At 45.0% G+C, this 14100-nt stretch overlaps 1 protein-coding gene across 2 annotated transcripts in view; it reads right to left on the bottom strand.

Annotated features, from left to right (window-relative positions):
• Nucleotides 1–2475: 2475 nt before the first annotated feature.
• LOC109864674 (dedicator of cytokinesis protein 2) overlaps nucleotides 2476–14100 on the bottom strand; it is a 139672-nt gene continuing 128047 nt past the window's right edge. The window contains exons 41-51 of one of the 2 annotated variants that reach the window (XR_004204125.1): nucleotides 10991–11072; nucleotides 10769–10853; nucleotides 10467–10553; nucleotides 10024–10200; nucleotides 9823–9906; nucleotides 9582–9719; nucleotides 9168–9295; nucleotides 6126–6397; nucleotides 3664–3772; nucleotides 3387–3535; nucleotides 2476–3225 (exon numbers count right to left, since the gene is read on the bottom strand). Coding sequence is in view for 1 of the 2 variants with exons in the window: in XM_031797056.1 (XP_031652916.1) it covers nucleotides 3154–3225; nucleotides 3387–3535; nucleotides 3664–3772; nucleotides 6208–6397; nucleotides 9168–9295; nucleotides 9582–9719; nucleotides 9823–9906; nucleotides 10024–10200; nucleotides 10467–10553; nucleotides 10769–10853; nucleotides 10991–11072 (1301 nt within the window). In the remaining variant the exon portion in view is untranslated. The remainder of the gene's footprint in view (nucleotides 3226–3386; nucleotides 3536–3663; nucleotides 3773–6125; nucleotides 6398–9167; nucleotides 9296–9581; nucleotides 9720–9822; nucleotides 9907–10023; nucleotides 10201–10466; nucleotides 10554–10768; nucleotides 10854–10990; nucleotides 11073–14100) is intronic. The other variant, XM_031797056.1, reaches the window with a different exon arrangement.

Below are 14100 nucleotides of genomic sequence, written 5' to 3'. Positions count from 1 at the left end.
AAACGGATTGCACTGTGATAGACTGCATCCAATTTGTTGAGTAGGGTATTGGAGGCTATTTTGTAAATGACATCGCCAAAGTCGAGGATTGGTAGGATGGTCAGTTTTACAAGGGTATGTTTGGCAGCATGAGTGAAGGATGCTTTGTTGCGAAATAGGAAGCCAATTCTAGATTTAACTTTGGATTGGAGATGTTTGATATGGGTCTGGAAGGAGAGTTTACAGTCTAACCAGACACCTAAGTATTTGTAGTTGTCCACGTATTCTAAGTCAGAGCCGTCCAGAGTAGTGATGTTGGACAGGCGGGTAGGTGCAGGTAGCGATCGGTTGAAGAGCATGCATTTAGTTTTACTTGTATTTAAGAGCAATTGGAGGCCACGGAAGGAGAGTTGTATGGCATTGAAGCTTGCCTGGAGGGTTGTTAACACAGTGTCCAAAGAAGGGCCGGAAGTATACAGAATGGTGTCGTCTGCGTAGAGGTGGATCAGGGACTCACCAGCAGCAAGAGCGACCTCATTGATGTATACAGAGAAGAGAGTCGGTCCAAGAATTGAACCCTGTGGCACCCCCATAGAGACTGCCAGAGGTCCGGACAGCAGAGGAGGCCGAGCAGTTGCCATAGGTGGCGAAGCAACTGATATGCTCTCGATGGTGCAGCTGTAGTACTTTTTGAAAATCTGGGAAGCCATGAAAAATCTTTTCAGTCTCCACCACACTGCCAGGTCTCTGACCTCCTCCCTATAGGCTGTCTCATCGTTGACAGTGATCAGGCCTACCATTGTTGTGTCGTCAGTATACTTAATAATGGTGTTGGAGTCGTGCTTGGCCAGGCAGAACGCACCCCTGAGGGGCCCCCGTGTTGAGGATCAGCATGGCAGATGTGTTGTTGTCTACACTTACCACTTGGGGGCAGCCCGTCAGGAAGTCCAGGATTGAGTTGCAGAGGGAGGTGTTTAGTCCCTGGGTCCTTAGCTTAGTGATGAGCTTTGTGGGCACTATGGTGTTGAACGCTGACCTGTAGTCAATACTGTGTACTTTAGTCCTCAAAAGTGACTACACCATAGCAATTTATAATTATTTTTACTAGAAAGGTGAGATTGTAAACTTTCTTGGAGTATGCAGAATTACTAGTTATTGTTTATGGCCCTCTCAAGACAAATAATTACTTTTGGGTATTACGTAGATGGGAAAACGTGTTTTTAAAATTAAATTTAAGACAAATTGTTCAAATTAGGTGAAATAAAACATTTTTTTTGTAATATATTTTTTTGTTTCACTTCTCAAAAGGCACCTAATTTGTGGAATAACCCAGCAGCTCTCCTGCTCCTCACACATCAGCTCAGTAGTGCTCTGATACTCCTCGTGTCTCAGAGTGAGAGAGAGAGGGAGGTGGGGAGAGAGAGGGGAGAGAAGAATGGGGTGGGAAGAGGGCGAGAGAGTGTTAATGTGTGTGTGTGTGCTTGCATGTGTGTGTGTGTGTGCTTGCGTGTGCTTGTGTGTGTGTGTGAGAGAGAAAGACAGACAGAGACAGAGAGGGAGCAAGAAAGATAATTGAGAGAGAGAAGAGAGAGGCAGACAGAGAAATTCATCATCAGCCTTATTATATTTATTTATTGAGGCATGGATTAAACCTGAAAGGAAATGTTGTGCTGCAAATTATTTCTTGAGTCGCCACAGATAGGAAAACACTCTCTGATGTCACAGTACAACACTGCCCTCTTCAGGTTACAGAGGGAACTGATAGGCTATGTTTTGTAGAAAGTAATCTTTCAAGTGAAACTGTAGTCTACTGGAGAATTGATGACATGAAACTATCATGTAAGTAAAAATGCAGTGAATACAAATATTTATAGAAATATAATAGGCAGATAAACAAGTTTGGACAAATGTGGCTGAATCAAACTACACAAACATATTTCAGTTTTTAGAACTGAAATTTAAAAAAGAGTTGAGGATTTGTTATCAAGTTTATCTGTAGCCTAACAAATGTTTTTTAATCTAGTTCATTCCGGTGTGATGCTTTAAATTAAAGTAACGAATGGGCTAATGTTTACACTGAACAAACAAACACGCCATGGTCTGTCTCTATATTTCTACAAGGAATTAAATAGTTATGGATTTGATCTCGGTTATGGTTGTCATTTACAGTACACGACAGTCCTACTGATTTATTAAACAAATATACCGTTCTGGAATATTGTAACGCATTCAGTAATGCATTCAGTTGGAGTTTTTAATGTTTACTGAAATAAAGGCCATTGGCTCTCAATGAAAGTGCTTTGGGACATCATCCGTAACCTCAATGAGTAATTACCTTATGTTCTAGAGTCCCATGAACCTTTCACTGCAGTGGGCTGAATCAGGGTCACACAGAGTGAATGTGGGTAGTCTTAAACAAATCTAATTTGAAACAGATGTTTACACCTCACACAAATGGTTATGGGGTTGAATAAAAAAGAAGACACCAGTACCATGTCAGATATAGAGTTGTACTCTATTACATGTAGAGTTTGCATCCTGATATTACACTTTACATGCATCACAGAAGACTGATATAAAGCGAAACTGTTTTGACAGTCAAACACCGTATTTTCGTAGTTTCATAAAAAAAATATCTTTATTGTGACATTATGAAAAATACGAATAACATCCCACTCATGAGACCAAAGAGGGTGCTTTCGATCATTGAATGCAGGAAAGGGCTACATTGTCAATAACATTTGAAAAAACAACTCTGTCAAACACTGGGGAGAAATTGACTCAGATATCTTTTTACTCATTATTTCATCAAGTGAATTAAATTGAATGCTTGCCAACACCATTACTTTAAGAAGGACAGTTAATACAAATGTTCTCTATTGAAATGATTATAAAATATATGAGAGCAGAAGTTTAAAAAGCATGAATTTCTTCAGAGAATCTGTCAGTCTCTCTCTCTCCGCCTCTCTCTCATTGTGTGTGTGTGTGTGTGTGTGTGCCTATGTGCCTGTGTGAGCGCAAACAAGTCTTTAAAACCTGATAAAAAAAGAAAAGATCAGATAGCTCTTTCCAAAGAGGAGTTTTCAGCAAGGCAATAGCCCCTGGTGGTAACTGGAATTCAAAGCAGAGCAGGTTAAAAGGCACTGAGGGTACATCATGTCTGATGGATGGCTGTTAGAATTGACTGGCTTTCCTGTTGCTTGGATCAGTAGACGACTTGTTGCTCTGTTGCTCAGACTTGTTGCTCTGTTGGAACAAAAGATAAACATACATCCCTTTAGATAGAACACACAATATACCTAGTTGTTGTTGAGTGTGTGTGTATGTGTGTGTGTGTGCATCCGTGCGTGCGTGTGCATCCGTGCGTGCGTGTGTGTGTGCATCCGTGCGTGCGTGCGTGTGTGTACCTTGGTCCCGAACAGCAGGTTGATGACCCCTTTGGAGCGTCTGTCAGCAGTGCGGTCTCCAGGAAGACACACAGACATACTCTTACTGTCCCTTCTGAACCGGGATGACTCCGCCTCCTCACTACCATTGGCCACAGACAGAGACTGGCCTGTGGGCAGGGAGAGGGTGTGTGAGGGAGAGGGTGTGTGAGGAAGTGTGTGTGTGTGGGTGTGTGTGCGTGTGTGTGCGTGTGTGCGCGTGTGTGTGCGTGTGTGTGTGTGCGTGTGTGTGTTATACCTGTAATAGCAGGCAGAGATCTGGAGTTGGCGTTGGTGAGAAAGACATTGTCTTGAGAGCCAGGTTCAGACAGGTTGGTGTCACTGCGGAACTCCTGCTTCTTGGACAGCTAGAGGGAGACAGAGAGCAGAGAGTCTCACTGACACTGGTATACAGCCACAGGCATGTCCAAATACTCTTCCTCTTTTTTCCTCCATGGTTTGAAATTATTTCAATGAAACAGTGGCTGACCCTGTAAAACATTGCACCTATCTGTTTTTGTATATACACTACTGTTCAAAAGTTTGGGGTCACTTAGAAATGTCCTTGTTTTTTACATTTTGAAAAAATGTGGTATCCAATTGGTAGTAGTTACAGTCTTGTCTCATCGCTGCAACTTCCGTACGGGCTCGGGAGAGGCGAAGGTCGAGAGCCATGCGTCCTCCGAAACATAACTCAACAAAGCCGCACTGCTTCTTGACACAATGCACATCCAACCCGGAAGCCAGCCGCACCAATGTGTCGGAGGAAACACCGTGCACCTGGCGACCTGGTGCACTGCGCCGGGCCCGCCACAGGAGTCGCTAGTGCGCAATGAGACAAGGATATCCCTGCCGGCCAAACCCTCCCTAACCCGGACGAAGCTGGGCCAATTGTGCGCCACCCCATGGGCCTTCCGGTCGCGGCCGGCTGCGACAGAGCCTGGGCTCGAACCCAATGTCCTTGTTTTTGAAAGAAAATAAAATATTTGGTCAATTAAAATAACATCAAATGGATCAGAAATACAGTGTAGACACTGTTAATGTTGTAAAAGTATAAAGAAGGCCAGTTTTTCTGTTTTAGTGTTGCTTTAGCAGTATGCTTAGAGTCATTGTCCTGCTGGAAGGTGAACCTCCGTCCCAGTCTCAAATCTCTGGAAGACTGAAACAAGAATTTCCCTGTACCTAGTGCCATCCATCATTCCTTCAATTCTGACCAGTTTCCAAATCTCTGCCGATGAAAAACATTTCCACAGCATGATGCTGCCACCACCATGCTTCACTGTGGGGATGGGGTTCTCGGGGTGATGAAAGGTGTTGATGGCCAAAAAGCTCAATTTTAGTCTCATCTGACCAGAGTACCCTCTTCCAAATGTTTGGGAAGTCTCCCACATGCCTTTTGGCGAACACCAAACGAGTTTGCTTATTTTTTTTCTTTAAGCAATTGATTTTTTCTGGTTACTCTTCCGTAAAGCCCAGCTCTGTGGATTGTACGGCTTAAAGTGGTCATATGGACAGATACTCCAATCTCAGCTGTGGAGCTTTGCAGCTCCTTCAGGGTTATCTTTGGTCTCTTTGTTGCCTCTTTGATTAATGCCCTCCTTGCCTGGTCTGTGAGTTTTGGTGGGCGGCCCTCTGTTGGCAGATTTGTTGTGGTGCCATATTCTTTCCATTTTTTAAATAATGGATTTAATGGTGCTCCATGGATGTTCAAAGTTTCTGATATTTTTTTAGAACCCAACCCTGATCTGTACTTCTCAATAACTTTGTCCCTGACCTGTTTGGAGAAGTCCTTGGTCTTCATGGTGCCACTTGCTTGGAGGTGCCCCTTGCTTAGTTGTGTTGCAGACTCGGGGGCCTTTCAGGACAGGTGTATATATATACTGAGATCATGTGACACTTAGATTGCACACAGGTGGACTTCATTTAACTAATTATGTGAGTGTGGGTGAATAAATGATCTCCGCATGTGTATTTCCCACCGTAAATCATGGAGGAGGAGGTGTGATGGTACTTTGCTGGTGACACTGTCTGTGATTTATTTAGAATTCAAGGCACACTTAACCATCATGGCTAGCACAGCATTCTGCAGCCATACGCCATCCCATCTGGTTTGGGCTTAATTGGACTGTCATTTGTTTTTCAACAGGACAATGACCCAACACACCTCCAGGCTGTGTAAGGGATATTTTACCAAGAAGGAGAGTGATGGAGTGCTGCATCAGATGACCTGCCCTCCACAATCCCCCGACCTCAACCACATTGAGATGGTTTGGGATGAGTCGGACCGCAGAGTGAAGGAAAAGCAGCCAACAAGTGCTCAGCATATGTGGGAACTACTTCAAGAGTGTTGGAAAAGCGTTCCAGGTTAAGCTGGTTCAGAGAATGCCAAGAGTGTGGAAAACTGTCATCAAGGCAAAGGATGGCTACTTTGAAGAATATAAAATATATTTGGATTTGTTTAACACTTTTTTGTTTACTACATGATTCCAAATGTGTTATTTCATACTGTTGATGTCTTCACTATTATTCTACAATGTAGAAAATAGTCCAAATAAAGAAAAACCCTTGAATGAGTAGGTGTTCTAAAACTGTTGACCGGTAGTGTATATCTCCATCTCTCTCTCTCTCTCTCCCTCTCTCCCCTTTCCCCCTGTTTCTCTCTCTCTCTCTCTCTCTCTCCCTCTCCCACTGTCTATCTCTCTCTCTCCCGCTCTCTCTCACCCATTTGCTGTCCAGAGTGTTGGTCCTGTCTCTCTCTCTCCCTCTCCCACCGTCTACCTCCTTCTCTTCCGCTCTCTCTCACCCATTTGCTGTCCAGAGTGTTGGTCCTGTCTCTCTCCTCTGGGATGAAGATCATGCTGCTCCTTTTCCTTCTCCTCTTGGAGTTCCTGAGTTTAACCTCCCCCTCTGCCCCTCCCTCATCCACCATGCTCACACTCCCACTGGAGTGCTGCAGGGTGGGGGTCTGGGGGGCCGCCATGTCAGGGAGACCACTGGGGAGGGAGGGAGGCAGGTGGGGGGAGAGGAAGAGAAGGGGGAGAAAGAAGAGGGAGAGAGGGGGGTAAAGGTGTGTGTTTGTTAATATAGTATGGTTGCATGTTTGCACCCATGTGTGTGGGTTTGCATCTGTGTGTGTCTGTGTGTGTGTGTGTCAAATAAAATAAAATGTTATTTGTCACATACACATGGTTAGCAGATGTTAATGCGAGTGTAGCGAAATGCTTGTGCTTCTAGTTCCGACAATGCAGTAATAACCAACAAGTAATCTAGCTAACAATTTCAAAACTACTACCTTATAGACACAAGTGTAAAGGGATAAAGAATATGTACATAAAGATATATGAATGCGTGATGGTACAGAACGGCATAGGCAAGATACAGTAGATGGTATTGAGTGCAGTATATACATATGAGATGAGTATGTAAACAAAGTGGCATAGTTAAAGTGGCTAGTGATACATGTATTACATAAAGATGCAGTAGATGATATAGAGTACAGTATATACGTATACATATGAGATGAATAATGTAGGGTATGTAAACATTATATTAGGTAGCATTGTTTAAAGTGGTTAGTGATATATTTTACATCATTTCCCATCAATTCCCATTATTAAAGTGGCTGGAGTTGAGTCAGTGTGTTGGCAGCAGCCACTCAATGTTAGTGGTGGCTGTTTAACAGTCTGATGGCCTTGAGATAGAAGCTGTTTTTCAGTCTCTCGGTCCCAGCTTTGATGCACCTGTACTGACCTCGCCTTCTGGATGATAGCGGGGTGAACAGGCAGTGGCTCGAGTGGTTGTTGTCCTTGATGATCTTTATGGCCTTCCTGTGACATCGGGTGGTGTAGGTGTCCTGGGGGGCAGGTAGTTTGCCCCCGGTGATGCGTTGTGCAGACCTACCCTCTGGAGAGCCTTACGGTTGTGGGCGGAGCAGTTGCCGTACCAGGCGGTGATACAGCCCGACAAGATGCTCTCGATTGTGCATCTGTAGAAGTTTGTGAGTGCTTTTGGTGACAAGCCAAATTTCTTCAGCCTCCTGAGGTTGAAGAGGTGCTGCTGCGCCTTCTTCACGATGCTGTCTGTGTGGGTGGACCAATTCAGTTTGTCTGTGATGTGTACGCCGAGGAAATTAAAACTTACTACCCTCTCCACTACTGTTCCATCGATGTGGATAGGGGGGTGTTCCCTCTGCTGTTTCCTGAAGTCCACAATCATCTCCTTAGTTTTGTTGACGTTGAGTGTGAGGTTATTTTCCTGACACCACACTCCGAGGGCCCTCACCTCCTCCCTGTAGGCTGTCTCGTCGTTGTTGGTAATCAAGCCTACCACTGTTGTGTCGTCCGCAAACTTGATGATTGAGTTGGAGGCGTGCGTGGCCACACAGTCGCGGGTGAACAGGGAGTACAGGAGAGGGCTCAGAACGTACCCTTGTGGGGCCCCAGTGTTGAGGATCAGCGGGGTGGAGATGTTGTTGCCTACCCTCACCACCTGGGGGCGGCCCGTCAGGAAGTCCAGTACCCAGTTGCACAGGGTGGGGTCAAGACCCAGGGTCTCGAGCTTGATGACGAGCTTGGAGGGCACTATGGTGTTAAATGCCGAGCTGTAGTCGATGAACAGCATTCTCACATAGGTATTCCTCTTGTCCAGATGGGTTAGGGCAGTGTGCAGTGTGGTTGAGATTGCATGTGTGTGTGTGTGTGTGTGTGTGTGTGTGTGTGTGTGTGTGTGTGTGTGTGTGAGTCTGTTTCCCATATTGTGAATGGTTGCTGTTCATACACGGATTGTATATTGCTAGACATAATCGCCTTGTCGAGCTGATAGCCAGCAAGGTGAGACAGGTAGTCTCACCAACAGCACACTTCCATTAACATTCTTGTGTAAGAGGAAGCTGGTTTGATGTTGATGATGATGTGTTTCCCTGTGTGCCAAATATGCCAGATGTTGTTGCTATGGGGGGAGGCCAGGGGGAGGTGCTCATTTTGGTAGTGGGCTCCTCAATTGACAGCTAAATGGAGGGGGCCTTTGCCAAGAAGCTTCTTACATACCAGCCCCTTGTGGCGCTTTGACAGCCTCGCGTGTAGGTGCAAGCTTGTGGAGCTGATCTTTGCCAGTCTTGGCCACGTACACATGCTTGCAATGCGTGGACTCCAGATTGTGGGCCAGCCAAAAACTAAGGCGAAGTTGGCTATGTAGTGCTGTGTTTCAACTGTTGTGGGAACCCTAGCTGTATGGAGAAGGAGGTGCTTTCTGTAACCTTGAGTACCATGCATACAGGGACCTTTGAAATGTTCAGATCCTTTTTTTCATGTAAATTTGATTGGTGGGTTCAAATAAAGTTATTTAAAATGTGTGTGAGTGTGTATTTGTGTATGTGAGTGTGTATGTGTGTGTGTGAGTCTGTATTTGTGTGTGTGAGTGTGTATTTGTGTATGTGAGTGTGTATGTGTGTGTGTGAGTCTGTATTTGTGTGTGTGAGTGTGTATTTGTGTGTGTGAGTGTGTATTTGTGTATGTGAGTGTGTATTTGTGTTTGTGAGTGTGTATTTGTGTTTGTGAGTGTGTATTTGTGTATGAGAGTGTGTATTTGTGTTTGTGAGTGTGTATTTTTTATGTTTGTGAGTGTGTATTTGTGAGTGTGTATTTGTGTTTGTGAGTGTGTATTTGTGTATGAGAGTGTGTATTTGTGTTTGTGAGTGTGTATTTGTGTTTGTGAGTGTGTATTTGTGTTTGTGAGTGTGTATTTGTGTTTGTGAGTGTGTGTTACCTGTCTGGATAAGGTTTGGTGGGGGTCCCACACTCAGACCCCTGGAGGGAAGAGATGGAGATGACGGACTGACGGAAGGAGCGAAGGACAGAGCGCGGACGACTTGACTTCCTCTCATCCATATCCGGCTAAGAACGAGGTGTGACGAAGAGGGAAAAGAGAGGGATGGATAAAAATGAGACAAAAGATTAAAGGTGAAGTTGGATGAAAGAGAGAGTTTAAAAAGAGAGTTAATATAATACTTTTCACAAACAGGAGTTAAGCTTTGGCATTGCTAGCGTCATTCCTAAAGCTCTTTTCACAAAATAGTTTTTCAGATTGAAATTCTCCTCAGATACTAGCTCCTTCCAGCTAGCCTATCAGGCCTCACATAAACACTCTCCTTTCCTCTTTCGATTTCACTCTTTCTCTTACCAGCTCCCTCACTCCATACTCCTTCTCCACCTTCTTCCTCATATGCGTGAAGCACTCCTCCATGCGCTCGTGGAAAGGTCGTAGGTCGTCTGTCACTCTCTTCCCATGTAGAGAGATTCCCCCACCCAGCAACGGGATCTACAAGAGAGGTATATGATAAAACAGTGTGTTTGTGTGTTTGTGCGTATGCTTGTACATGTGTTGCTGCACGTGCCTGAGTGTGTGTGTGTGCGTACAGTACCTGCCATGCGATGAGGTCTTTGAGACCCTCCAGCTTATCTCTGTCCTCTGGGTGTTGCAAGTTGTACTCCTCAGTGAAGAAAGCCTGTAAAGAGGAGAGGGATAGAAATACGCTGTACTTTTACAGATGACACAGTTCTGGGATGGGGTTGAGACGTGCGGGTAGGTGGGTGGGCGGGTGGGTGGACGGACGAACTCTGACCTTCTCGTACTTGGCGAAGCCCCCCATGACGGCAGGGTCCACAATGCCGTTGAGCAGCATGGAGAGAGGGTTGATGGGAAGGGCGTCGTCGGCCTGGTATTGGTTGATCAGGGTGAGGATCTTGTCATTGGTGCTCTGCATGGTCTCTATGGCATTCTCCAGAGGACTGATGGTGGTCTGAGAGAGAGAGAGAGAGAGAGAGAGAGAGAGAGAGAGAGAGAGAGAGAGAGAGAGAGAGAGAGAGAGAGAGAGAAACGAACGGGGTGTTGTAACTAATAAAACTGAGCAAATGAAATAAACAGTTTCAGGACCAGCAACAGTTATGCTACCCATTGCAGAGAAAAGCACTCACCTTGATCCAGCACTGGCAGTAAGAGATAGATAATGGTAAACAGGCAAACTGGTGCACCAAAAGAGAGAGAGAGACAAACAGACACACTTACATGTTTCATGTCTGTGGCCTCAAACCAGCGCAGGATCCCAGGGAGTTTATACACTGTGGTGAACGTGGTACGCTCAATCCACATGGACTACAAAAGAGGAAGAGAGGAGGAGACAGACAGAAAGGAAGAGAGATACAGAGAGGGAGATACAGAGAGAAAGAGAGAGCGAGAAAGAAAGAGCGAAAGAGACAGAGAGACCATGGGAGAGATAGATACAAAATGAAAAAAGTCCTGGTGTGATCATGTATTGGACCTGCGATACATTGTATTCAGTACAGTCAGGGATCCGGTCAGACACTTACAACAAACTCATTGCTGGGATCCACTGGACCTTTCCTCACTGGTCTGGAGTAGTGGAAACGCTGCACGTAGTTGGACTTGTAGAAGCTACAACACACACACACAGACACACAGACACACACAGACACACACAGTAAAGACACATAGAGCGGGATAGAAAGAGGAGGTTTAAACAGTCATCTTTGTGAGACAGAGGTAAAGGTTGAGGGCAGAGAGGGACTGACTTGATGATCTGGTCAGGGACGGGTTTGCTCTTCAAGCGAGATGGGATCTCCAGGACAGGCTGAACAGTGAAACACTGGATGTCTGAGACAACCAGGTCAGGAAGGCAACATGACTACAACCCAACCATAGAGGAAGTGAAACGTCTTCGTGTTCACGTGTGTGACTATAGAGCCATGGTGGTCCATGCGACTTAGGACAATGTTAGCCCACTGAACTAAAGACTGAGTGTGTGTATGTGTGTGTATGTAGTGGCGACCCATCATTCAGGGCAGGGCCCCAACTATATTGAGCCCCACATTTTTAGCAAAAAAGAATACTAATAAAAATGGCTTACCTGTTTTGCATGTTATTTTGGCATGAATACGTGTCACATATCAGTTTGCAAACAATGTAAAAAAAAAAGTAAATCATTGAGTTAATAAAGCCGCATACAAACATGGTCTCTTTCTTGCTTTCTTGAGTAAGGCAGCTCCAAAATGCAGGTGTTTCAGCCTAGCTCAGTGCTTTCTGTGGTGGTGGGGCAGCCAGCGAGAAAATACAGAGCGTAGGTGTTGGTAATGTTCTCTAGTTGCGCCATGATTAGCTCACTGATCTGACAGTACGTCACCGCCAAGTCTAAGGGTAGGCTTTTACGCTACTGCTACTCTCTGTTTATCATATAGGCATAGTCACTTCAACCATACCTACATGTACATACTACCTCAATCAGCCGACTAACCGGTGTCTGTATATAGCCTCGCTACTGTTATAGCATCGCTACTGTTATAGCATCGCTAATGTTTTAGCCTCGCTACTGTTATAGCCTCGCTAATGTTTTAGCCTCGCTACTGTATATAGCCTCTCTACTGTTATAGCCTCGCTACTGTTATAGCATCGCTACTGTTATAGCCTCGCTACTGTTATAGCATCGCTAATGTTTTAGCCTCTCTACTGTTATAGCCTCGCTACTGTTATAGCCTCGCTACTGTTATAGCATCGCTACTGTTATAGCATCGCTACTGTTATAGCATCGCTACTGTTATAGCATCGCTAATGTTATAGCCTCGCTACTGTTATAGCCTCGCTACTGTTATAGCCTCTCTACTGTTATAGCTTCTCTACTGTTATAGCCTCGCTACTGTTATAGCCTCGCTACTGTTATAGCCTCGCTACTGTTATAGCTTCTCTACTGTTATAGCCTCGCTACTGTTATAGCCTCTCTACTGTTATAGCCTCTACTGTTATAGCCTCACTACTGTTATAGCCTCTCTACTGTTATAGCTTCTCTACTGTTATAGCCTCGCTACTGTTATAGCCTCTCTACTGTTATAGCCTCTCTACTGTTATAGCCTCGCTACTGTTATAGCCTCGCTACTGTTATAGCCTCGCTACTGTATATAGCCTCTCTACTGTTATAGCCTCACTACTGTATATAGCCTCTCTACTGTTATAGCCTCGCTACTGTTATAGCCTCGCTACTGTTATAGCCTCGCTACTGTATATAGCCTTGCTACTGTTATAGTCTCGCTACTGTATACAGCCTCGCTAATGTTTTAGCCTTGCTACTGTATATAGCCTCTCTACTGTTATAGCCTCGCTACTGTATACAGCCTCTCTACTGTTATAGCCTCGCTACTGTATACAGCCTCGCTACTGTTATAGCCTCGCTACTGTTATAGCCTCGCTACTGTTATAGCCTCGCTACTGTATATAGCCTCGCTACTGTTATAGCCTCTCTACTGTTATAGCCTCGCTACTATATACAGCCTCGCTACTGTTATAGCCTCGCTACTGTATATAGCCTCGCTACTGTTATAGCCTCGCTACTGTATATAGCCTCGCTACTGTATATAGCCCCGCTACTGCCATAGCCTCGCTACTGTATACAGCCTCGCTACTGTATACAGCCTCGCTACTGTTATAGCCTCGCTACTGTATGTTGTCTCACTACTGTATACATTCTCGCTACTGTTATAGCCTCGCTACTGTTATAGCCTCGCTACTGTTATAGCCTCGCTACTGTATGTAACCTCACTACTATATACAGCCTCGCTACTGTTATAGCCTCGCTACTGTATGTAGCCTCACTACTGTATACAGCCTCGCTACTGTTATAGCCTCGCTACTGTATGTAGCCTCACTACTGTATACAGCCTCGCTACTGTTATAGCCTCGCTACTGTTATAGCCTCGCTACTGTATATAGCCTCGCTACTGTATGTAGCCTCACTACTGTATACAGCCTCGCTACTGTTATAGCCTCGCTACTGTTATAGCCTCGCTACTGTATGTAGCCTCGCTACTGTATACAGCCTCGCTACTGTTATAGCCTCGCTACTGTTATAGCCTCGCTACTGTTATAGCCTTGCTACTGTATATAGCCTCGCTACTGTTATAGCCTCGCTACTGTATACAGCCTCGCTACTGTTATAGCCTCGCTACTGTATATAGTCTCGCTACTGTTATAGCCTCGCTACTGTATACAGCCTCGCTACTGTTATAGCCTCGCTACTGTTATAGCATCGCTACTGTTATAGCCTCGCTACTGTTTTAGCCTCGCTAATGTTTTAGCCTCTCTACTGTTATAGCCTCTCTACTGTTATAGCCTCTCTACTGTTATAGCCTCGCTACTGTTATAGCCTCGCTACTGTTATAGCCTCTCTACTGTTATAGCCTCGCTACTGTTATAGCCTCGCTACTGTTATAGCCTCGCTACTGTTATAGCCTCGCTACTGTTATAGCCTCTCTACTGTTATAGCTTCTCTACTGTTATAGCCTCGCTACTGTTATAGCCTCTCTACTGTTATAGCTTCTCTACTGTTATAGCCTCGCTACTGTTATAGCCTCGCTACTGTTATAGCCTCGCTACTGTTATAGCCTCTCTACTGTTATAGCTTCTCTACTGTTATAGCCTCGCTACTGTTATAGCCTCGCTACTGTTATAGCCTCGCTACTGTATATAGCCTCTCTACTGTTATAGCCTCACTACTGTATATAGCCTCTCTACTGTTATAGCCTCGCTACTGTTATAGCCTCGCTACTGTTATAGCCTCGCTACTGTATATAGCCTCGCTACTGTTATAGTCTCGCTACTGTATACAGCCTTGCTAATGTTTTAGCCTTGCTACTGT

This window comes from Oncorhynchus kisutch, linkage group LG19 (assembly GCF_002021735.2).
Source record: "Oncorhynchus kisutch isolate 150728-3 linkage group LG19, Okis_V2, whole genome shotgun sequence".
NCBI lineage: Eukaryota > Metazoa > Chordata > Actinopteri > Salmoniformes > Salmonidae > Oncorhynchus > Oncorhynchus kisutch.
The sequence above is the reverse complement of the archived record's forward strand: the minus strand, read 5'-3'. Positions and strand labels throughout refer to the sequence as shown.